This window comes from Haemorhous mexicanus, chromosome 1 (genome assembly GCF_027477595.1).
Source record: "Haemorhous mexicanus isolate bHaeMex1 chromosome 1, bHaeMex1.pri, whole genome shotgun sequence".
In the NCBI taxonomy this organism is placed as follows: Eukaryota; Metazoa; Chordata; class Aves; order Passeriformes; family Fringillidae; genus Haemorhous; species Haemorhous mexicanus.
Window position 1 is genome coordinate 8,923,505 of NC_082341.1, and position 22,932 is coordinate 8,946,436.

Genomic DNA, 22,932 nt, shown 5'->3' on the forward strand with positions numbered 1-22,932 from the left:
TCATGATGTAACACACTGCTTCTGTGCTAATGAAAATTAATTAATTAACTGCTAGGGACACCTAGACTAGTGCTTTTTTTGTATGAGACTTATAGAGTTTATCAAGGCCAAAGTCAAATTGAAAAGAATCTTGTCATGTTTGGAAAAAAACTTACTGTAATTTCAATACAGAGTGGTGGGATATTTCATCAGCAATGCAATGTGTTGAAACCACCAACAAACATTTGACATGGTATTTCACAATATCCTAAACCCCATCTGCATTTGTAAACAGTATTTAGGGAAGCCAGGCTTGCTTATACTGAGATGATGTTATCTGGGGAAATGCCAGGCGAATGCTTACTCTTACTCATCATTCCCTAACAAAAAGTCTGAAATTTTAAAACTTAGATTCTTCAGAATCATCCAAATCCAATGAAATCTGAACAGATATTTCATTTTCCAGCCAGCTTGACAACAGTTAAAGAGCACTGTGCTCTTGGTATGAACAGCTGCAAAGCACATACATCCTCTCCTGACGTGGGTGCTTGCCATTTGTTTGTTGTGACATGCAAATGTGAGAATTCACGAGCTACAGCTCATGAAATCAAATTTCCACTGAAGGGAAGGAAAGCTGGATTTGGTCACCTATATTTATTTACCACCTTGAGTTCCAGACTGAGTAACTGCTTTTTGTTACTGTTGTCTATACCAACTCTGTATCCGGAGGGAAGCAGTAAACCATGGTGAAAAAATGGAGAATGGGCTAAGAAATGTAAAGTAGCCTCAGGTGTAGTTTCATGTTTGGGTCTGCTGCTTTTACATTACAGCCTTTTTCTTTTTCCACTCCTCATCAGCTGAGGTCCCATTCCCAAGCCCACCTCTATCATGTGTATTTTCCCAAGTGTATTGTCATGGCTACACAGAAGCCTGTATTGGTGTGTTCAGTCTTCACTCTGATCAAGAAGTCTTTAATGGAGAAGAGGCTCAGGAATGACCTGGTGGCCAGGAAGGGCCAATGGCATCCTGGCCTGGATCAGGAATGGCCAGCAGGAGCAGGGAGGTCATCCTTCCCCTGTACTCAGCACTGCTGAGGTCCCACCTGGAGTGCTGTGTCTAGTTCTGGCCCCTCAGTTTGGGAAGGATGTTGAGATGTTTGAGTGCATCCAGAGGAGGCAGCGAGGCTGGAGAGGGGCTGGGAACACAAACCCTGTGAGGAACCCCTGAGGGGCTGGGAACACAAACCCTGTGAGGAACCACTGAGGGGCTGGGAACACAAATCCTGTGAGAAACCACTGAGGGGCTGGGAACACAAATCCTGTGAGGAACCCCTGAGGGAGCTGGGGGTGCTCAGCCTGGAGAAAAGGAGACTCAGGGGTGCTCTCATCACTCTCACAGCTCCTGAAAGGTGCCTGTGCTCGGCTGGGGCTGGGTTCTTTCTCCAGGCAGCACTGACAGGACTAGAGCACACAGTCTCAAGCTGTGTTGACGGAAATACAGGTTGGATATTAGGAAAAAGTATTTTATGGAAAGAGTGATAAAGTTCTGGAATGGCTACCCGGGGAAGAGGTGGAGTCACTATCCCTGGATATGGTTAAAAAAAGCCTGGATGTGGCAGTGGGTGCCAGGGTTTAGTTGAGGTGTTGGGGCTGGGTCGGACTTGATGATCTTGAAGGTCTCTTCCAACCCAGTGATTCTGTGAAGTCTCTGAATTCTTATATCTCCCTACAACTCCCTGAAAGGAATGTGTAGCCAGGTAGGGGTCGGTGTTTTCTCCCAGTACAGGACGAGAGGAACTGGCCTCAGCTTACACCAGGGATGCTGGTGTAGGCCATAGGAGGAATTTTTTCACAGAAAAGGCTGACTAAACATCGGCATGGGCTGCCCGGGGAGGTGGAGTCACCGTCCCTGGAGTTGTTTAGGAGCTGCATGTGGCACTTAGTGGATGGAGGTGTTTGGTCAAAAGTTCGACTCTATGATCTCAGAGGTATTTTTCAACCTTATTTGTTCTGTGATATGCTTATGCTACTAAAAGTACAAATTATATACATATATGTCTGTGTGTAACAATCGTGTTCCTGTAGCCAAACGACGCTGAGGAGGGCAGCCCTATGCCAAAGCCCGGCTGGACCCTCAGCTCGGTTCTCGCCCTCAGCGCAGCCCGTCTGGGCAGGGTGCGGCAGTGCAGCCCCAGCCGGCCCTGCACACCCTCAGGCAGCTCCAGTGGAGGCCGGGGCGCGGAAGTTTCCCGCGGAGCAGGGAAGTTTCCCGTGGAGCACCCGCAGCCGGGACAGGCGGGACAGCCGGCGCGGGCCGGGGGCGGGGCGGCGGGCGCGGCCGTGAGTCGGGAGCGCGCCCGGCGGGCGGCGGGCGGCCGCCATCTTCTCTGCGCGGCCGGCGGGAGCGCTGCCTCTGCCCCCTCCTCCGCTCCCTCCTCCTCCTTCTCCCTCCTCCCACTACGCTCCGCCGTCGCCGTCGGTCAGGAACGGGGCGACCGGGATAGCGAAGGCCGCAGGGAAGGCGGGGGACGGGGGAGCAGCCCCGCGGGGGCGGGCGGGCCGCGGGGCGCCAGTCCGGGGGGTTCGTGCGGCCCCTCCGCTCGCCCTGCCGGCCGGCCGGGCCCCGCTCCCCATGGGATAAGCTGTAAACATGTTCAGCTTTGAAGGGGATTTCAAAACAAGGCCCAAGGTGTCCCTCGGAGGAGCGAGCAGGAAGGTAAGGAGCGGCGCCCGGCCGTGCCCGTGTCGATTCTGTCGCCCCCCGCCCTGTTCTCGGTGCTTTTACTGTCGGGCCTTCAGAAATGGGAGCAGCGATGACTAAGGTTTAATAGAGGGGAAAAACCCTCCCCTCCTGATGATGTGTTTATCTCTGATCTCCCTGCCTCACTGTTATTATTATTTTTTGTATAATCAGGCCACACCATCCCAGGCTTGTAGTGTAGTAAGAATTGTGGGAAGCGAGGAAATGTCTCCTTGGCTCGTCCCCCCCGCAGGCGATCGATCGATCCCGGGTGTCGTGGCCGGTGTCACCTCCCCAGCAGTCGCTCTCCAGGTCTTCCAGGGGGAAAGGACTCGGAGCCCTCCTGTCATTTCCCTGCAGAGGGAATGTCTGGCGTGTATCTCGCCGGGGGATGTGGGACACACAGCCTCACACAACCCCAATTGCCGGGGGAGGTTCGTCCACGTGAGCCGGGGCCGCCGGGCTGGTCTCTGTCAAGTTTAGGTTCAGTCAATTTGGCGTGCGCAGGGTTAGTAGCAGTTAATTGTCGGCTCTGCCAGACTGTTTGATTTCCTCGTGTTTATTGATGGGAAAGAAGCAGAATGATTTATTCAGATCTTGCTGATTAGACAGGGTAAGCAAATGTTTAGTCGAGCAGTGAAGGGCACAGGACTTCGGAAGAACGATGGAAAGGACATGTTTTTAGAAGTGGCGTGATCTGTAGGGGTCACTTTAATTCACTCTGAAAATACTTAGTCTCCCCGTTGTCATTGGAGATGACTGTGTGGGAAGCCAGTGAATGTTTCCATTAGTATTTTTGAATTTTAATTGAGTAAAAAATAAGTTTTTATTACTGTGTACTAAAAGCAAGTTTTATTCTTGGAAACTTTTAAGGTTTGGCAGTACCGTGAGGAAATGAACAAAAATATTGCAATCTGTGATATTAAAATCACAGTGAAGTTTGCATTTTGGCATATTGACTTAATGTGAAGAGATTGTATACAGAACTGTATTTAGATTATGCACCTTTTCCTCTGATTCATCTTCTGTTTATCTTAGGACATGTCTGTTCATTAGGTCACATAAACTGGCATTACATGAGTCAAAATGCCATAAATACTCCCCAGCTTAAGTAGGAGTTGGCAGAACATGCTCTGGTCCTCAGCTGTACACTTCAGGTACTGTGCAGCTTTTGACCCTGACTTGCTCAGTGTATCTTGCTGAACATGTTGCTGCCTACAGAAGTAAGCAACTGCCATAACATCTTCTTTTACACTTAGCAATTAATGAAAATGTATCAGAACTATGTCTATTTTGATTATATGGGATAAATTTATTAATGTTATGCAGGCATTAATTTCCAAGGGCAAATATTAGCATGTGAAGGACTGGAAACTGAAATTGATGCATAACCTTCACTGTGTGCAGCAGAGGTTGTGGTTCATGATGAGATTGATACTGACTGGTGCACAGATTTCATGATTCTACATCAGTTCACCAGAGTGCTTGTGCTGCATCAGTTACACGCAGCTTTGGGCTTCATGGTTACACAGACATCGTGGAGTGTCCTTGAGAGAGCTGCTGATTTGCAGAAACTGTGTACAGTACTAAAGAGAGAATTTATTTAAACAGTAATAAAAATTACTTCTAAATGCAGTTTAGCTGAACTTCTGGGAGAACGTACTACAACAGAGATTGCTGTGCGAAGTGTTTGTGGGTTCCGTGTGATGCCTTAAGATTTCAGCTTTTGTATTTTTCAAATCCTATACTGCCTTAGTGCATAGCTGTAAACTCCATAAAAACTGTAGTCAACTGTCTTCACATTTTGGTTAGACAAAACAATCCATCTGGGCCTGCTATCCAAAGACACCCTACAGCCTCAGGCCCTGAAAAGTATAAACAAAAGTGATTTGGGACTGAACAAACTGGGGGAATAGGACTTCATTACCTGAAGCTGTAATTGGAGGATTAACCCCTGATATATAAATAGACCAGACTTTATATCTGTCTGAAAAACTCAGGACCGTTGTCCATTTTGGGTGTAGCCCCTTGGGGAGGCTTTGTCTGCTCTGAATGTACCTGAACGGCCTTCATTAAATATATCTGCTTTTATCTTTTAACTTTGTCTGGTCTCTGTTTCTAGGTAAGCCTGAACTAGGTGTCATGTGAGTTTCTCGTTATTTCACATCATAGGCTCCTTGGGATCATGTTTCTCAAACTTACTGGCTTCATTTTTACAGAAAGCTGAATTTTAAATTATATCCTTCCAGCTTTTGGTACACATGCTAAAAAACCTCTTTTTTTTTTGACAAATGCCCTTGCCCTCCCAAATGGTGTATAACTTTAGAAGGATCAACACTGTACCTCTGCCATGCTTTTGGCAGCTAGCTGCGTACTTAGTGCTGCCTTGCTCTGTGATTCCTCTGGTGGAAGAAGGCATCATTCAGAAACACCAGGGCCATGCAGGCTGCTTAATGCCAAGAGTAACTCTGTACCCAGTTTGGGGAAGTTTCCCAAATGTGGTTACACCACTGCAGAACAATGACAAAACCTCCTGTTGGAGGAGCCCGTCAGTGCTGAAGGTGCCAGTGGGGCCTGATGTGAATACGGCTAATAGTGATCAGCAACACTTTAGGAGTGTGGTTTTGGTGATGAAACTGCAGCTCAAACAATGACTGTGTTGGTCACAGCTCACATGTGCTGACACCTGTCTGGCACTGCCATGTGTGTCTGTAGTGTTCCCTTAGGCCTCACAGGGCCAGACTTCAATATGTTCTATCAGTAGGAGCACAATGATAGAAGTAAAACTGGGGATTTGCATAATTGTGGCAGTTAGGTACTGAATCTAATGTGCCTGCTCATCACTAGCTTGTATGGAATTTCTGAATTACAAAACCAGAGAGCTTTGGGTCTGGTTTTGAGCTGTTTGTATCTTATATTTGTGTGTATTATAGTCTGAATTGTGCATGCTCTTGGGAGGCACTTCAATCCACCCATATTTTTGCTCTAGTCACAGGCTGCAAATTAATGTTCTCAAAATTACTACCTCAGTGACTGATCCTTTCAGAATATTGTTGTAGCATTACAATAATGCATTGTACAAAAGTGCAGAAATGTTGGCGGTATTGCCAGTGCTTGAACTTTTCCTTTTGTACCTACTCTCAAGAATCTGCTGATTCATCTGGACTGTTGGCCCTGTTGTGTTTGAGTGTGTAGATACAGGATTTTATTTACAATGTGATAATCTAATTTTAGAGGGTTTTATTTATTTATTTTTATTTTTGGGGTAGTTTATCATCACCTTTAAAACATGGCTCTTTGCTTTATTAGGCTCTTCATAAGAAATTTTCAAATTTAGTTCAGTTGTAACTGGCAAACCATATCTTTGTGCTTCTTAGGTAAAGTAGCCTCCAAAACTGAGTGCTCTTATTGGAGTTCAATACGGGACTGTCTTGAATCGCTCATGGACATTTTGTGCAGGACAGTAATTGCTGCCTGGAAGGCTGTGGCTGCAGTCTGTGGTGTGTTAGGCAGGAAATGTAGAGCTGTGCATGAAGGGTTGACTTAGGGTGCAGCTCAGATTGGCCTCACCCAACCCAACTGTGAGCGGACTGGAGCAGATGGTGCCTTCACCTGGCTGCTTCCCAGCCCATCCCCTGTGTCCTGTGCAGTGAACATGTTTCTGCTAGGTGGAGTGTCACCTGGCCTTTTGGGGACAGCTGACAGCTGTCACTGATTTTAGCACGAGGTTGAACACAGCACAGAATTGGTTTTAGCCCTGGGACAGTCAGGCCTAGTGTAACTTCATTAATTTCAGTAGTATTAAGAAAAATTTGAGGTAGCAATGCTTTAGTGCATCCATGCAGGGGATGCCCAGGCCAATGCTGAGATGTACAAGGGGCTCTGTAGTTCCACATTGTTTGATTTAATTGTGAAATGTATGAATGACACCTTGGAAGTGTAACAGGAAAAATGGGTAAAAGAATATTAAGTCAAATGTACAGTATCACTTGAGCTACCTAAACCATGCTTTTACATATCTCAAGACTGTTTATAATAGAGTATTTTTAAATTATCATGCATTTTGAGATGATTTTAAAAACCACCTCCTTTTTTAGAATTTGTGATACAGATGAGTTAGCAGGGTGACAAAAGTGAAAGTGAAAACAACCTCATTGAGTTTGGGGTTCTTTTTGATCTTTGGGTTTTTTTGTGGAAGATATAGAAGCTTATTAATGAGCAAATATTGATGACCCCATCTATATTTTAAGAAGTCTTAGTGATTTCTTTTCATATGGACATTTTACTAATCAGAGATTTTAAATTTGCAAAGTTTGTTTATATTTTAATTTAATAGTTTCTGATTTGCTTTCTTAAATTAGTAGCATGACATTAAACATTAGGTTATTGTTTATATTCCCCCCTGCTTTCAGCTGCAGTGCAGAGATAGAACTCCAGAAGCACCTTTTTTGCACTTTGTTGTCTGTCGTCTACACATGAAATAACTTCTTGTGGAATTAAAATTTTAGAAACAGTAGGCTGTAAAATTGCCAGTGCATGGAGAGATCTGCCCATGCTGGGATTGGCTGTTGTGGTAGATGCCTGTAGCATATAAGCATTGATGGGACAGTTAAAAACCAGTTTTCTTTCTCTCTTACTGGTGGATTGAGGAAAATAGTTAAAAATTTCAGGAAGGAATAATTTCTATTTTGTTATCATTTATTTGACTCTACACCATGCTGCAATGGAAGTGAAATGATGGTAAGGATTTATAGAATGGGTATTTATAGAATGGGAATTGTAGATTAGAATTACAAATTGAGTGTTTATTTTTGAATGGTGGGAAAGAATTGCAGTGCTTTGCTCCCCAAGACCTTTGTCCTGTCAGGCACATGGTGTAGCTCTGTGGGCAGGTACACACCTCACCCTGAGTCAGCTGGAATCTTGCAGTGTCACAGCCTAAGTCTTGAAATACTCTTGGAATTTCAGATCTGTGGCGTGGAAGTATGAGGAGACTGTCATGTTGTAAAATAATGGCTGCCTGTCAGTAGGAAACTGCACAGTTAATGCATCCTTGATTCTTAGGCATTTTTTTTATCTCTCTCTGTAACAAATTAAATTCTCATTTGAAAGCAAGCTACAAAAGATGGAGTTGTAGTTACACTGTTATTTTCAGTTACATGCTATTTTTTTCAGATTCAAATCAAAAACTTTGCTTTTATAAATACATTTTCCTCCCTTTTTCCTGAGAAAATGTTGAGTCATAGAATGGTTTGGGTTGGAAGGGACCTTGAAATTTACCCATTTCCAATCCCCTTGCCTTGGGCAGGTACACCTTCCACTAGAAATAGCTCACCTACAGCTCTGTGTACAAGATACATCTTAGAAATCATAATAGGGACAAACTGAGCATAAATGCAAAAGCAGCTTTCTTGCATTTCAGTTGGCCTCTAGAGCCTCCAATCAAATCCTGGTTCCCCCTTGTGTGGTTTTGTGGGTACCATGATAGAAGAGGTTCCAGATCACCCCTACATCCCACAGTAGATTTCAGCTGAAATTCAGCTGAGGTGTTTTCTGGCTAGCACTGTGGCATTGACTTCGGTGAGGCCAGGCTTTGCAGGGCCAAATGCCTCTCCTGGGCATAGTTCAAATTCCTTTCTTCTGCAGGATTGTCTGCTCTGCATAGAAACTTATCTGATTATTTACGTCATTATTAAGAAGAATCATAAATTGGTTAAAAGCAGAAGATTTCAGGCTGCTGAACATACTCAGACATATTCAATGGAATTTAAATTGTTGAGGTTCAGTTCAAGGCATTGTAAGCCTTTTAAAATGCAAATTTCTTTTACTATTTGGATTAAAAAACCCACTTGGAGTTCATCTTGTCTAAAATAATGTCAGGAGATTGAAACATTGTTGAGAAAGTGAGGGATATTTCCCAGTGGCCACATTTATTCTGTAAAAATAAATGTTAAAAATTTTTCCATTTATTGGCTGGAGTTACTGAATACTTGTGTTGAAAGGAATTTTATTTTATAAATTCCTTAGGTCACTTCATTTGTTTGGGAGTTGTTACTGATTTTTATGTGGTTCAAGTTGAATTCAGCTGTAAAGTCGTGTTCCTCATTTTAAGGAAAGAAAAAAAGATTCATGTTCCTGGATTTTGTAGATGAGAACCATACAAGTTTTTATAATTGTCTACAAAAATCAAAAAAGGTCAAGTGTTTATTTGTTTTTTAAAGAAAATTTCATAAAAAGTCATGCCCTATACTTTGCATGACCTCTTGTAATGTGAAATACAAAGCATTCTCAGCTACTAACCAAAATAAACCCTCTTCACGTATAAGGAAGCATCAAACATTTATTAATAATATTAAAGTTTTGCTGCAGTGTGTTGTTATTAATTAAAAAAAAAAACAAAAAACCTGTGTTTAGCTAGTACCTGAAAATAATTATTCAGTTTCATCTTTGCATCTGGGCATATTTAGGTTTTAAATTTATTTGTTATAGGATAGCCAGTAAATAGCTGTCAAAGATTGTTCAATTTCAGATTTTAGGAGTCAACAAATATTAGAAGTGTTGAAGAGAATTTAGTTATGTATACATTTTGTTTTTCTGAATCTGGATTTTGAGCCAAGAGGCCTGAAAGTTTATTTCTCTCAAGACAAAGTGTTCAAATGCAGAAGGAAAAGAGTAATAGTTTCTATATTCGTGTAGCTTATTCAGTCTTCGGCTAGGATATGTGAAAGCTAGGAGTTCTGCAATTGTACTTCTGCAACCAAAAAGTGTATTTCAGCAAAACAAGGATAAGAAAACACCTTTAATTTAGCTTTCTTTTTTCATGATGGATTGAACTTCTGGTTTTGAAGCACTGACATTGACATTGTCCCACTGTCAGATGTGGCTGTTCCCAACTGCTGCCTTAGAGCACTTCTGCCACCAGGAGCTTGGCTGTGATGAACAGCACAGTACATGGAAGTGTATGTTATCCCCATGTACAGATTAACATTTCAGATGTTACTCAGCATTTCTTTGGTGGCAGTCACACGTTTTCCTTTCTGTGTACTGTCCTCTGTCTGCTTCTCTGTTTTCACCTCTTTCCTCTTTCTGTCTTACCCTTGGAGTCATTTCTGTAGTGTCACTCTGTGTTTTGCTGTCACGTACGTCTCTGCTTTCTTGTTTCTTTGTGCCATGCTCCACAGAAAACTTCTCAAATGGGGTTTTTTGTGGTGCTGCAGCTCACATGCTAGAGCAGGAGGTTAGTTGACTTTTCTCGTTTTGAGAAAGCATCAGGCAGAAAAGGGACAGCTAGAAGTGTCCTGCATTGCGTGAAAGCTCATGGACAGTGTATTCCCTGTTCTGCACTTGGGAGGGCAAGCCCTGAAGGAAGGAGACCACATGATAAAAAGTCAGGACTGTGATTCAGGGAATGGCTTTTCACTCCTTTTGAGTTAAGGGTGTGACAGAGTCAGGACAAGCTCAGGCTTCGTTCCCCCTACCTTTTCTGCCTGCCTACCTTGAAAGACAGACTCAGCAGTGGACATGTGCCTGTCTGGCAGGAGAAGAAAGACGGTGACATGAGCAGTCCAGGATCAGGGCAGGGTGGGGAGCAGGAGTGAGCCAGGTGTGATCTTTGGGAATTCCTGTCGGGCCATCTCTGCTGTGCAGAGGAGAGGTGCTGGAGCTGCGGCTGTCGCCTGTCGCTGGCAGCAGTTGGGAGGCTCTGGGTGGGAGCTGTCAAACGGGTGTCACTGCAGTAACCCTGTTGTAGTTCACAGCCAGCCACAGAACAACAGCTGCTGAGTTCAGCTTCTTCTCACAGTGCTGGTTGTCAAGGGCCAATTCAGAGGGGATTTCAGAGGTGACTGCAGTTACCTCTCTTTAAGAAATGAATTTGATAGAATGCCCTTTGTATTGGAAGAAGATTATTTCATGTTTCTTTTCATCTTTTTCCTACTGCAGGTTTGTTTTCTTTTGCACATTCATGGTTACTTTTTAATTTCTGAAGAGGCAGTGTATTCCAGCTTGGTTTAATAACTCATTAAGGGGATATATTTTTCTTGAATTTAATTTAAATGTGTTCTTTAGTTATAGTTAAGATCTGTGTATATCTTGGAAACATGAATAACAGTATTATTTTACCCATAGTAATGTGTTAAAGGTGGGATGTACTTATACCTGAGTATTTTATTGTCTTAGGAAGGTTCTTCCATTTTATTTAATGTAAGATGACATCTTAGCATCTAATATCTAACAACATCTATCTAACAAGTTGGCGTTTTTCTTTACAAGTATTCAAGTATGTGGCTGACTAAAAACTTAATTTTTGTTAGTTTCAGAGTGAATTGGATTTAAGACTGATTGCTACAAAGAGACCCAGTTCTTCATCAGTGAAAAGCTGGTGATACACTAATGATTCACTGCCCTTTTACATCTCCCTCCCTCTTCAAATGATTTGAAATAGTTTGTTTCTGATAAACTCTCTGACCACTTGTTTTCCTTTATCTACTAATAATTTGTATTATATGTCTTTGCTTTTGTTTTTTCATACCATTCTCTTCTCTATTCACATGTAGCAAATTGTTTTCCCTTTTCTGTATTTCGTTCTGCTTTTTCTTTCTGCTTTCTCTCTGAAGTGTAAGGCCAAATTACAAAATGTTTTTTCTAAGCAGGAATGCATTTTACATGGTGCTTTCTGCAGCACAGTCATTTCTAAACTGAGACATTTCACCAACTTCTTTAATGCATCAGGTTGAAAAAGTCCTGAAACTTTAAGCCATTTGTTGGTTATTAATTTAGTACCTTGTTTTGTCTTTGTGTGTGCCTTTCTGTACTGCTTGAGTGGAGATACATCATCCCTATGTATGGATTTCCTTGAGTTTCTTTGTCCTGTGTTTAACACAGGGAGCAAACCCTGTCTTTAGAGGGCAATAGCTGTAGTTAGTGGTGTGTTTGGCCATAAATACTGTCTTTAGAGGAAAGATGGTTAACCTTCTTGTGGGTTTTTTTTGTTTTTCACCTTCTTGGTGGTCTGTTAGAGTATTTTCTATCCTAAAGAAACCGAGAGAATCGTGGCTTTGCTTCATCTATATCTTCAAAAAAGAGGTGCTGAAGAGTTTTTTCTCTCATTTTTTATGTCTGCTGATAGACACTGAAAGTATTCCAGCCCAGTTGTTTTAGCTACACTTAAATATTTTATAAACATTTGTTTGCCAACTTCAAATTGATTTTTCTGTATTAAAATACAGTACATTTTCTGCTTGAGTGTTTTTTAATTTCATAACTTCTCTAGGCTAATATGGGCATACAGAGGAAAACAAAGTTGTCATTTGTGTCATAGTGTCAAAAATGAAAATAGTTTTCTTAATTCTGCTGTGTGTTTTAGCCTGGATTTGGGAAGGTGCTAGGGTGCTTTCATCTCCTGGTGCCTGCAGTGGAAACTTAATACTGTGCATCAAAATTGAGTTATTTTGTATATTTCCTTGGAAATTACCCAGAACCATCCAGTAAGAGACTCTTGCAAATAAAGTTTTGTTTATATATTGTAATCTGTGAGTACTTGTATAAGAGTGTGGTTTAAAAGCTAATGCATGGTTATTTTGTTGTAGTAATACTGGGTTTTGGGGCCTCATGAGCACTTTAGTATTCCTGTCTTTTTCTCTGTTGGTGAGATCACTGTCCTGAAGGTTTTGATGTGTAGCCTTAATTTGGGTGAAGAGTTCAAAATTTTAAAAGAAAAAATTCCTGACATTTATGCTGTGTCTCTCTTGACATCTTTTCTGGACAAGCTTTGAGAAGAGGAATAAGTAAATACCAGAGCTTCATGCTTTTTTGTAAGTGAGACAAAAGCAAGGGGCTTTGGAGCAGGATGTGATTGCTCTGAACGTGCTACAGCTTGCTGTGTGCACCTGGGCCAGGGATTTATGTACCCTCCAGGCAAGGAAAACACTCAGACTTCTGGTATGATCTGGTGGGACTGGGACCTTATTGTGCTCCCGTTCTGCTGTTTGTAAATGGCTGATGATTGCCTGGGTAATTGAGATGCTGAGAGCACAAACATGGACTGGGATCACTACAGTTTGCTGCTCCCTTTTCATAGGGACATAACTTCTATCATCACTGTTCTTCTGGGAGGGCTGCCTGCCATGTATTTGTGGGTTCAGAAAATGATTAACGCCTACTTTTCTCTGTTTTTTGTGTTACACATTTTGAGCAATCCCTGAAGTCTGCATTAAATATCCTGTACACAGCTGAAGTGTGTTTGAATGAAAATGCAGTAGTATCTATCTTTGTGTCTTATAGGAAGAAAAGGCTTCTCTCCTTCATAGAACTCAGGAAGAAAGGAGAAAACGAGAGGTAAAGTAGCCTGTAAGCGTTTGTGTGCCTGCTGGATTTCCCTTTGGTGTTACATTTACAGTGCAAAGCACTTCTGCTGCTGTCATACTTAGTTCAGCAATGTTTTCTTTCAGTTTGCAGGTTCTGTATAGTATGCTTTAATTGGCAAAAGAATGTGAGTGCTTTAAACTGTTCCTTAGAAGTGCTTTTCATCTCAAAAGAAGATAAGCATGCACTGGGTGTAAAGGGAAATTTCCCTTTTATTTTGGTGATTATTGGATCTAGTATTTGAAAAGATAAGGATTTGGCTAGTAAATTGCAAATTTTACCTTAGTCATAACCTATTCCTATGGGTTAGTCTCAGCAAACTTTCTTCTGCTCCTGGTTCTGCTATGGTTTCTTGGCTGACCTTTAGTACTTCACTTCCCCAGTGTGTACCTCACTTCTGTGAAGGTAAAATCAGAACAGTGATTCTTGAATTCTTTGAAAAGAATTCAAGAAAACTCAAGTGCTTTGAAATCACCTGATAATGAAGGACCAGTGAGAAGCTGATGTGTGAGACTTTAAGCAACCTTAATACTGGTTTATGATGGAAGCTTACTGCTTTGGAAAATTCAGGCTGGAATAGTGCAAAGGAGGAATAGGCACTGAAATGAAGAACCCAAAATTTAGTAGTATGGAATTTGAATCAGTATGTTAATTTTGTCATTTTCCCCTCACCCCTCCTATGGAAGTCGAAAAAAAATTGGTGTTAAATACTGGTTAAAACATTTAACTATGCAGGTTTCATGCTCATGAAGAAAACAGCTCTTTGGCCCTTAAAGGTGTGTTTGACCCATGCTAGATTAATCTCAGTTTCTGTGGACAGTGCTTTTTTTCCTCTCCAACATGGGTCTGTAGTTACAGACTAAGTTCAAGTATGAAAGTACCCGGATTTCACCCGTTAGTTCAGAATTTAATATTATGAATCAGCTTTATGATCAATGAGTCTTTAGCAGCATATGTAAAAATTGTCCTTTGTGGTCCATAAACCCATTCAGTTGCTTGTCTCTGTCCTGTGCAAAGCTGATGCAGAGCCACACACTCATCCCAGTGCAGGTATACATGTGCACACAGTGATTTGTTGTGGCATGGAGCACATTTTCACTAAATGAATGACTCCTCTGAGAATAAAATCAGCTATGGCTTTAATAAGCTGCCTGTAGCAGAATCTTAGCAGTGACCTCAGACTTAAAACCTGTGCAGTTAGGAGTCTCTAATTGACAATTGTGTTCTGGGATAAAACCAGTGCCTAGAGAGGAGGAGAAGTTATCTGTGTTTTAGTTGAGCCTTACATTATGGTTATGAAGAGACACCGCCTCTCTGAAACTCTCTCCTAATTGCACTTTTACTGTCAATATTTTGGAGAGAGAAATACCCTTTGGCTTATCAAAGTTGTGATTTTGGTCCATGATTTAGAGGCAGTTAGTCTTCAAAAATCTGCTTATTCAGATAAGTTGCTTTAAGAACCAGGGTCTTCCAGGAAAAGTAAAATAAGCCTTGAATAGTGATTTTGTTTTGTGTTCTCTCTGGTCAGTTCAGGTCGTGCTTTTAACTTGGATGTGTCATTACAGGACAATAAATTGGAAATCAAGGGTTTGGACTTAAAAGTTTATGTGAGCTTTCCAAAAGTATTTTAATGAAATTTATGAAAACATTTTGGTGTTCTGTTTTGCATGATGACTCTCAGAATTATAGGTTCAATATAGTTTAAGGATTGATTAGGTTAAAATTTTTCTTTTTAAAGCATGCTTCTTGATCCTTGTACTTTTCCTTCAACCACTGCTTTGTAGCTCTAGGTTCATGAGCAGCTCTTTATTTCCCCTCTTTTATTCCCTAAGAAACCATATGGACATTGTTAGAAATATAATTACAGTAGCCACTTCCCATAGATATTTATTGTAATGGGATATGCCCCGGGTGTTGTCAGAGCTCCAAGAGCTCTTTCCATAGCATCTCAAGCAAGCTGGCTTTCAGTTCCTCAGAGCCATTGTAAAAGGGTGATTTTTGCTACTCTTTCCACTTTCTGAGGAAGATGTCATGAAAGGATTCACTAGATATGTCTGGTTTGGAAAAGAGACTAAGAATTTTTATTAATTTATATATTTTGCTTCTGGGCCAGAGTGAGCTTTGAGCCTCATTTTCCTTTTGACAGCGGTTCTGTCTCCAAATAACTGATTTTTTTTTTTTATTGTTTTCCCCACATCTAAATTGTGCCAGCATCATAATGCTTTTATATTATTTGAGTGAAAACAAATAAGTGGCTTGTCAATGTTTGCTGCTCTGTGCAGAAGGAGGAATGACATAATTGAATTTGGTGAATCCTTCAACATTTTTCAGCATAGTCTTAAGACTTTGTCTAATAAATTGCATTAACAATAAAGTGATGCAAAATAATAAAATATTTATGTTGATTTCTGTGTTATTGCATACTTACTGAGTATTAAATACTCTTTTGCAATATTTAATGGTAAATTTGCATTTAAAAACGCATTCTCACTGATTTATGTGTATTGGGTATGAACATTAAAATTTATTTGACTAATGATTAGTGCTGAATTTTCAGTAAAAAGCTATATTGAATACAAATCTATTTGATAAAATGGTAGAAATTAGAGTCAGTCCTATGGTGTTGATTTCAGTTTTCTTGCTTTGTTTTACAGGAAGAAAGGCGGAGGCTGAAAAATGCAATAATAATCCAGTCATTTGTAAGAGGGTACAGAGACAGAAAACATCAAGTCAGTACCTGATTATTTAATTAGAAAGATGTTGAATAGTTTTGCTGAAAATGAGACTTGTTGTAATAAATAATTTCATTGAAAAATCGTTTTGAGTATTTGAGAAAGCAGCCGTTTTTCCCTCTTGGCATTTTTTTTTCAAACTCAATATTTTAGTAAACAGATGTGTATTCTGCAAAGCAATGATGTGAATGGACCTGAGTGGGATCCTGCAATGTTTTTTTAGCTGATAAATTCGATAAAAAGCATTAGGTTTTAAGAACTTTCACACACCAGTGGAGCTTTTAAATTTTTTTTACAGTATGGTTAAGGTGGTAGTTTGAGTCAGTTTTTCTAAGTTGCTGTTGGATAGATTCTCCTAAGGAGTTTTGTTTAAGTTTGTTAATTTGAATAAACTGGACTAAAATGTTTGATGTGATGATGCTTGATAAGCAACAGATTTGTTGCAACTGTACTTTCTGAGTTACAGAATGGAGTTACGGCTTCAGCTGTGATATCATGTGCATGTTTTGGTCTCTTAACAAATATGTGTTGTATCTGTTTTACTACTTTGCAGCCTCACTGGGTGGGAAGCTGAGGTTTTGCTCTGTTGTAAATCATAACCATTACTGATGTATTGATGCATATTTTGTTTTTAAGTACTCTATCCAAAGAAGTGAATTTGATCGCTGTGCTAATTTGGCTCAGTCTGGAGGAACTTTTTCCACTGCTAATGGAGCGAATTTGACTCTCTTAGTTCGCCAGTTACTCTTTTTCTACAGACAGAATGAGGACTCAAAGCGTTTGGTGAGTACTGTCACATACTTTGATCTGTAGTACTTGCACTTCATGCACTTTTAGAGTAGTCTTTCACTTCCAAGTGCACTTTTCACTGCACTCTGCTGTTTTTCATTTAGTCACAATAACTTAAAATTAGATTTTACAAGTGCATGTGCTTACACACATACATAGTAGCCTTGAAAAATCCTATGTGTATTATTCACAGTAAGTTTTAAAAAATACTATACTTCTATTATGATTTTAACTTTTAGACATATTTCTACTTAGCCCCATGGTCATTCCCAAGGTGTTTAGGTGGTGTTTTTTTTTCTCACTGTTAAGTATTGCTGGCATATCAATTGCAAAGTCACTGCCATCTTCCCAAATATATGAGTAAGTGTGATTTGTAGTGGCTGTTAATAATGGACATTAAAGAATTATGGCTGTTTAAAAACAAAAAAGTACCAGATGGTGGAACTCAGTCTTAAATTTGAAAGTTTAGTACTTAGTGGTTGTGGACTTTATAATAGTAACAATTTTTTTTTCCCAACTGAACATGATTCAGTCTGAGTTTTTTTTCCTAAGTCCTCCAACGGTACCCATAACAGCATTGAAATGTTACTGTCTGAGTTGTATATAGACAGTAGAACTTGTCATTATAAACTGTAAACTTGTGCATATCTTGTTGCAGGTATGGATGTGTCAGAATTTAATTAAACAGAGTTCTCAGTTTGTTAAGCAATTGGATGGTCCAGACAGACTTACTTGCTTATTCCAAATAAAAAGACTGTTGGGGCTGTGTTGCAGGTAATTTCTTTTTTTCCTATGTGCTACTATGTAAAAAGTGTTCAGAAATTATGCTGGGTATTTGTTTGTTTCTTTTTGTAGCAGTGAAATATTAAATGTACAATAATTTTATGTGGAGGACTGTTTATATTGTATATATATGTCATCCATAGTATAGGATACCTGTTCCTGTGTAGAGCAATCAAGTGTTCGGAAGCTCTGTTGACTTTAAAGTTCAACATGTGCTTAAGGGATGCTCTCCTAGGATAGGCCTGAGTATGTTCTTAACTGTTTTTGTGTAGTGATATCATTGACAATATTTGTGGAAACCAGGTTTTCTTGGGAACTGATAGTGTTTAGATGTTATTATGTGAAGTAGACAAATGTTCCAAGGATATGCTTTGGATTGATGTTGTTTCAAAAGTAATATAATTTAATATGGCTTTCCTCACACTTTATTTTGAACTGAAGGCATATTGAGCAGTTAGGTTATTGGCTTCAGCGTTAAATTTATTTTTTGTAGTGGGAGGATCACAGAAGGGTAAATCTTTTAAGGTGACTTGAATATCTGACAGCTATTGTTATTCTATTATTAGAAAACAATACATTTGTTCTTATCAATAGTAGGGACTAGTTACACTCTGCTGAGCTTTAAAATACTTGTTTTTATGAAAATTGTTTCATTTAAGTCACTGAAGCTTGTGTTCTTACAAGTGTGTTAACTGTATGTATGAGAAACAGTGACACCAGATTCTAAAAAAGACTTGGGTGGTGGGCTTTAAAGTCCTTGTGCAGTGGGACACAGATGTGATGCAACTGCGTGGAATTGTACATTTTCACTACAGTGGAAATTGTGTTTTCAATGTAGCTCTTAATATGGATAGGGGAGAAAGCACATTGTTGGGACAAGTCAGTCCATATACATCTCACACTAAAAAATACTTTGAATTCTAAATAGGCTCTTAATCATCATAATTTCTGTGGCTACTGGTAGCTGTTACATAAGCAGCTTGTTAAGAGGGTGGGAATGGTTGTATTTTTAATATTTCAGTCTGTTATCAAAGACATATTGTGTTAGTTATGCACATGATGTTCCCTAACACCAGTTCCCAGCTTGTGTTGCTCTGGGGCTTTCATGGCTTCATTTGTAATGTGGTTAGTCGTACATGTTGGTAAAACATGTATTATTCTTTGCTTCTCTTCTAGTTTATGCAGTAGACCTCCAAATTTTCAAATCATTCAGAGCAAGAATTTGATAGGATTTAAAGGTAAAATGCCATATTCATAGCTACCTGAAAATCAGGAGGTATTATTATAAAGATGCCATCAGAAAGATGTAGCTAAACCTCTGAAAGCACCTGGAAAGTAGATAGAAGTAAATTACTTTAAGGTAAATGTGTGGTGAAATATGAGAAATATCTTGTTAAATAATTTTAATTTCATTTATAGGCTACTGCAAAATTGCAATGATGACAGTCTGAATGTTGCACTTCCTATGAGAATGCTTGAGGTATTTTCATCTGAGAATACGTATTTGCCTGTTTTACAAGATGTCAGCTATGTGACATCACTAATTGAACAAATTTTGCACTACATGGTTCAAAAAGGTGAGTAGCTAGGAACCAGAAGTTGTGGGAAGTAATCAAAAATTGAATACCTGAAGCTCATATTGTTTAATAAAATTTTGTGTCTGTGGTAAAGACAAATGAATAAAGTGCTGCATAGACTAACCTATGCATTAGGTGGATGTTGTACTTGTAATGAGGTCATGGCTTGAGAAATTGCTGCTTGATTTCTTTGGAAATTCTCTTTAGAAATTGAATATTCTACTGAGTTATTTATACAGATTTGTAGCACAGCTTTTGAGAGTAGGTGGATATTGCCTAACAAAAATTTTATTCCAGTAGATGTTTAACACTTTCTCATGGACACACACACTGCGGCTTCAGTTGTGTAAAAGTTGATGATTGTGTTGCAGTACTGTTCTCTGTAAATGTTAATATTGATTATTCTTTTATAATAATAAAAGCTTTTCATCCTGCCAGCACTCAGACACCTTAGCAGAGATGGTGGCCTGGCTTTTATTTCTCTCCTACCATCATCAGCAAACCTGTTTGCTAAACTGCAGTCAGTGACACCTGTGCAAACATACCAGAAGTTAATGAATTGGATAGTTAACACCAAAATGATGTTTAGTTGCAAAGAAACTTTATTGCTCTGGGAATGTCCAAAATAAATTATTTTGCCTTTTTGATATGGTGGCTTGAGTTTGCAAAACTTGTGGATCATGAGGAAAGACAAAAACATTTTTGAAATAAATTCTTGGATCCAGCCTCTTTGGTGTTAAATGCAGAAAGACCATCTTCGAATCATTGGTTATTGGAATATTTCTATATAATATTTACAGTACATTCAGTGGACTTGACTGCCTAATACTTTTACTAAGGACTGTATGTTGAAGTCACTATGAGGAAAAAAATTACTCTTAACGTAGCACATTTATTTTGCTTGCCTTGGCTTAACAGAAACTTTGTCACATTGTATAATTATATAATAAATATACATGTATTTATTTTCAGTATAATATTCTGTCCTCACAACTGATACATGAACATTTGAGATTTTAGAATCATAATTTTTTTACTAAAATTTAGCTTTCTGATTATTTATAATGAAAACAAAAAAAGTGGTTTTGTGCAACTGCAAATGTTCTGTCTCCTAATAAGTTTTGATGCTGAACTTGTAAAGAATCTGTTACCAGTTCTCATTCATGTGTGTTTTTGGATAGAATTTGCCTTCCATGTGTGTCTGGTCAGCATTGCTAAGTCATTCCTTTATGGGGACTTCCACTGTGACAAGTTAGGTGGTCCCTGAGAGGGGTTCTTAGACTGGACTCTGAGTGATGTGACACCGTTTATGCATTTACAGTGTTCCTGTAATTGTGGAACTTGTGTCTTAGTTTGGGAGTTCATTGAGCATGAAGGAAGTTGATTTAAGAAGAAAGAAATCACGTGGTTCCATTTGTACTTCAGTGAGACAAAAATAAATTACTCTCTATACATGTCTTTATGGCATGGGTGATAATGCATTTTATTACTGTCTAAGAGAGCCCTGCTCTGGAAATAGTGATTGTGCTCTTCAGCCTACTAAGACAAGATGGTCACAGAATTGGGACATTCTACCAGGAGGCCTCTTGACTGTATGGTGCAGTCATGTTTTGGAATAGAGTAGAAAATTCTTAATTTCTGGAAGAGTGAAAGGACAACATGACTAGAGTGACTCAAAGGAGAAGAGAACATCTTTGTCATAAATCATTATTTTAAAAATCAAAGTATTCACTTCATCAGTAAGAGCTAATTGATCTTTCAAAATCAAACTGACTCTGAATATGGTTATCTATGAATGATGTTATAATGTGATGTTTCCAAAGAGATTGCTGATATAGCCTGTTAATTATGGGAATGTGACTTGGACTATTGTAAAATGTCTTCCTAAGTCAAGCTTCATGTAATGAATTAGAAAGTATTTTTCAACTTCATTTGTATTGTTGTATATGGAAAAGAAGAAAAATAATGCTGTGTTTAAAAGTGATTTTTTTTTTTTATTTGCAGGCTACTACAAGTCGCTTTATTTGTTAATTAACAATAAGCTTCCCTCGAGTATTGAGTATTCTGATGTTTCTCGTGTTCCTATTGCAAAAATACTTCTGGAGAATGTTCTGAAGCCATTGCACTTTACATATAGCTCCTGTCCAGAAGGTGCAAGGTAAATAAAGATAATATGAAACATTTGTGAACTCATTTGTTATAGTCAGAGGTACAGTTTGTTGTTGTCTAGTGTCCAGCCATGTTTTCAGTGCAGTTTGTTGATTTATTTGTACAGTAATGATTTTTTGGTAACACTGTACATCACTGAAACAGTGTTTCAGGTGTTTTTAAGAAAAAGGCAATAAAATGCTGAATGCTGCAATAAACAGAGCACAGAGAATAGCAGGTATCAGTACACAGGAATTAGGGTGTGGAAAATTTAGATGAGAGCAGAGATGCAGCTAAGGGTAGATGAAAAGAATTTCAGAGTTCAAAAGGACTTTGTGACAGATGAGCTGAGGTTTATGGAGAGAAATTACTAAGGCAGCTTACAAGCAGAAAGAGTCAGGTATGTAGACAGAGGGAACATGAATTCAGGTTGTATCACATGCAGTAGTGTTTTTTGTTACAATAGGATTTTGTGTAAAAAGGGTTTTTTAGATGTATTTTTTTCTTCAATATTAGAAAAAATGTACATAATTTCAGAGTAGTTTTCTTCCAGTTCATGAAAAGTGTAAAGGATAAAATTGCATGTAAGATCATTAGGAAGAGGATTTAATGTAAGAAGTTAATTTTTGAGAAATCTGAGAACTCTTACGTACTAGGATGGAATTAATGGATCACATCTTTACAGTCCTCTTGATGGTTGTGTTCATACTTGCAAAATGATCTTTATTCTGTTGGTATAATTGTGGGAAATTTTGCCTATGTTTTCTATAGCAACAATTTTTCTTCCTTTCAGGCAGCTGATTTTTGCAGCCTTCACAGAGGAGTTTCTGGCAGCACCTTTTACAGATCAGATATTCCATTTCATCATTCCAGCGCTTGCTGATGTGCAGACCATTTTCCCTTATGAGCTCTTTCTGAATGCACTATTATTAGCAGAAAGTGGATGTTCAAGAAGAAGTGATCAAGCCCCATGGCTTTTCTACTTTGTGTTAACAGTTGGAGAAACATATTTGGGTGAGCAAGCTGAGTGGACAGTTCATTGGTTTTTTCATGTTGGAGTTAATATGTATTTCCTCAGCATGGTTCATTGCCAAGTAAAAAGGACAGTTTGTGGATAAAAGTGTTGGAGAGATCGATTCTGTTACCTGTTCTTACCCTTTTCATTATAAAAATGGAATAATTTGATAAGATTTGGCAAAACTTATTTTTGTCAGGTATTTCTGGTAAAATATTTTTTATAGCACATTGTGATCTTGCTGATGATCATTTGTTTCTCTGTATGTGCTCCAGGATCCCTTTCAGAGGAGGGACTTCTTGTGTATTTGAGGGTACTCCAGACTTTTCTCTCTCAACTGCCTGTGTCTGCTGCTGGTACAAATTGTCAAGATGCAAACAGTGATTCTGAAGATGAGGATGAAGAGATCAGTAAAATGACTACTACACCAGTAAGCAGTGCAGAATTCCTGTGAATGGGTTTGTGCTGCAGCAGCAGTAGAGATAGGCAAAAACATGATCACACTAAGTCCAGTATTTTACTATAGGTATAGAAGGGAGCCTGTTTGCTTCTTAAAAATTGATGACTGTTCCCTGCAAGCAAATGGAATGGATTGTTTATATTAAAGCAGACTCCTCATTATAATGATAGATCCAAAACTACAGATAGCATGTCTATGGAAGTAAAAAGCTTTTATTTAAAAAAAGGCCTAAAATTGCTTTTTTACATTTGTATTTTACAGAGATTTTCTTACTCTCTCTATTCTTTACGTCCACAGTGAAACTGAGGTATCATGAAATACACTGATACTCCAACTTAGTGTTTTTAT

General features: G+C 39.2%; 1 protein-coding gene across 2 annotated transcripts in view; it reads left to right on the top strand.

Moving 5' to 3' along the window:
• Window positions 1-2,519: 2,519 nt before the first annotated feature.
• Window positions 2,520-22,932, top strand: part of UBE3C (ubiquitin protein ligase E3C) — a 70,701-nt gene continuing 50,288 nt past the window's right edge. Inside the window, exons 1-9 of one of the 2 annotated variants that reach the window (XM_059839708.1) lie at window positions 2,520-2,694; window positions 13,000-13,053; window positions 15,735-15,809; window positions 16,449-16,595; window positions 17,260-17,375; window positions 18,804-18,961; window positions 20,966-21,119; window positions 21,903-22,123; window positions 22,400-22,554. In XM_059839708.1, coding sequence (XP_059695691.1) covers window positions 2,629-2,694; window positions 13,000-13,053; window positions 15,735-15,809; window positions 16,449-16,595; window positions 17,260-17,375; window positions 18,804-18,961; window positions 20,966-21,119; window positions 21,903-22,123; window positions 22,400-22,554 — 1,146 coding nt within the window. In that variant the 5' untranslated portion in view covers window positions 2,520-2,628. The remainder of the gene's footprint in view (window positions 2,695-12,999; window positions 13,054-15,734; window positions 15,810-16,448; window positions 16,596-17,259; window positions 17,376-18,803; window positions 18,962-20,965; window positions 21,120-21,902; window positions 22,124-22,399; window positions 22,555-22,932) is intronic. The other variant, XM_059839703.1, reaches the window with a different exon arrangement.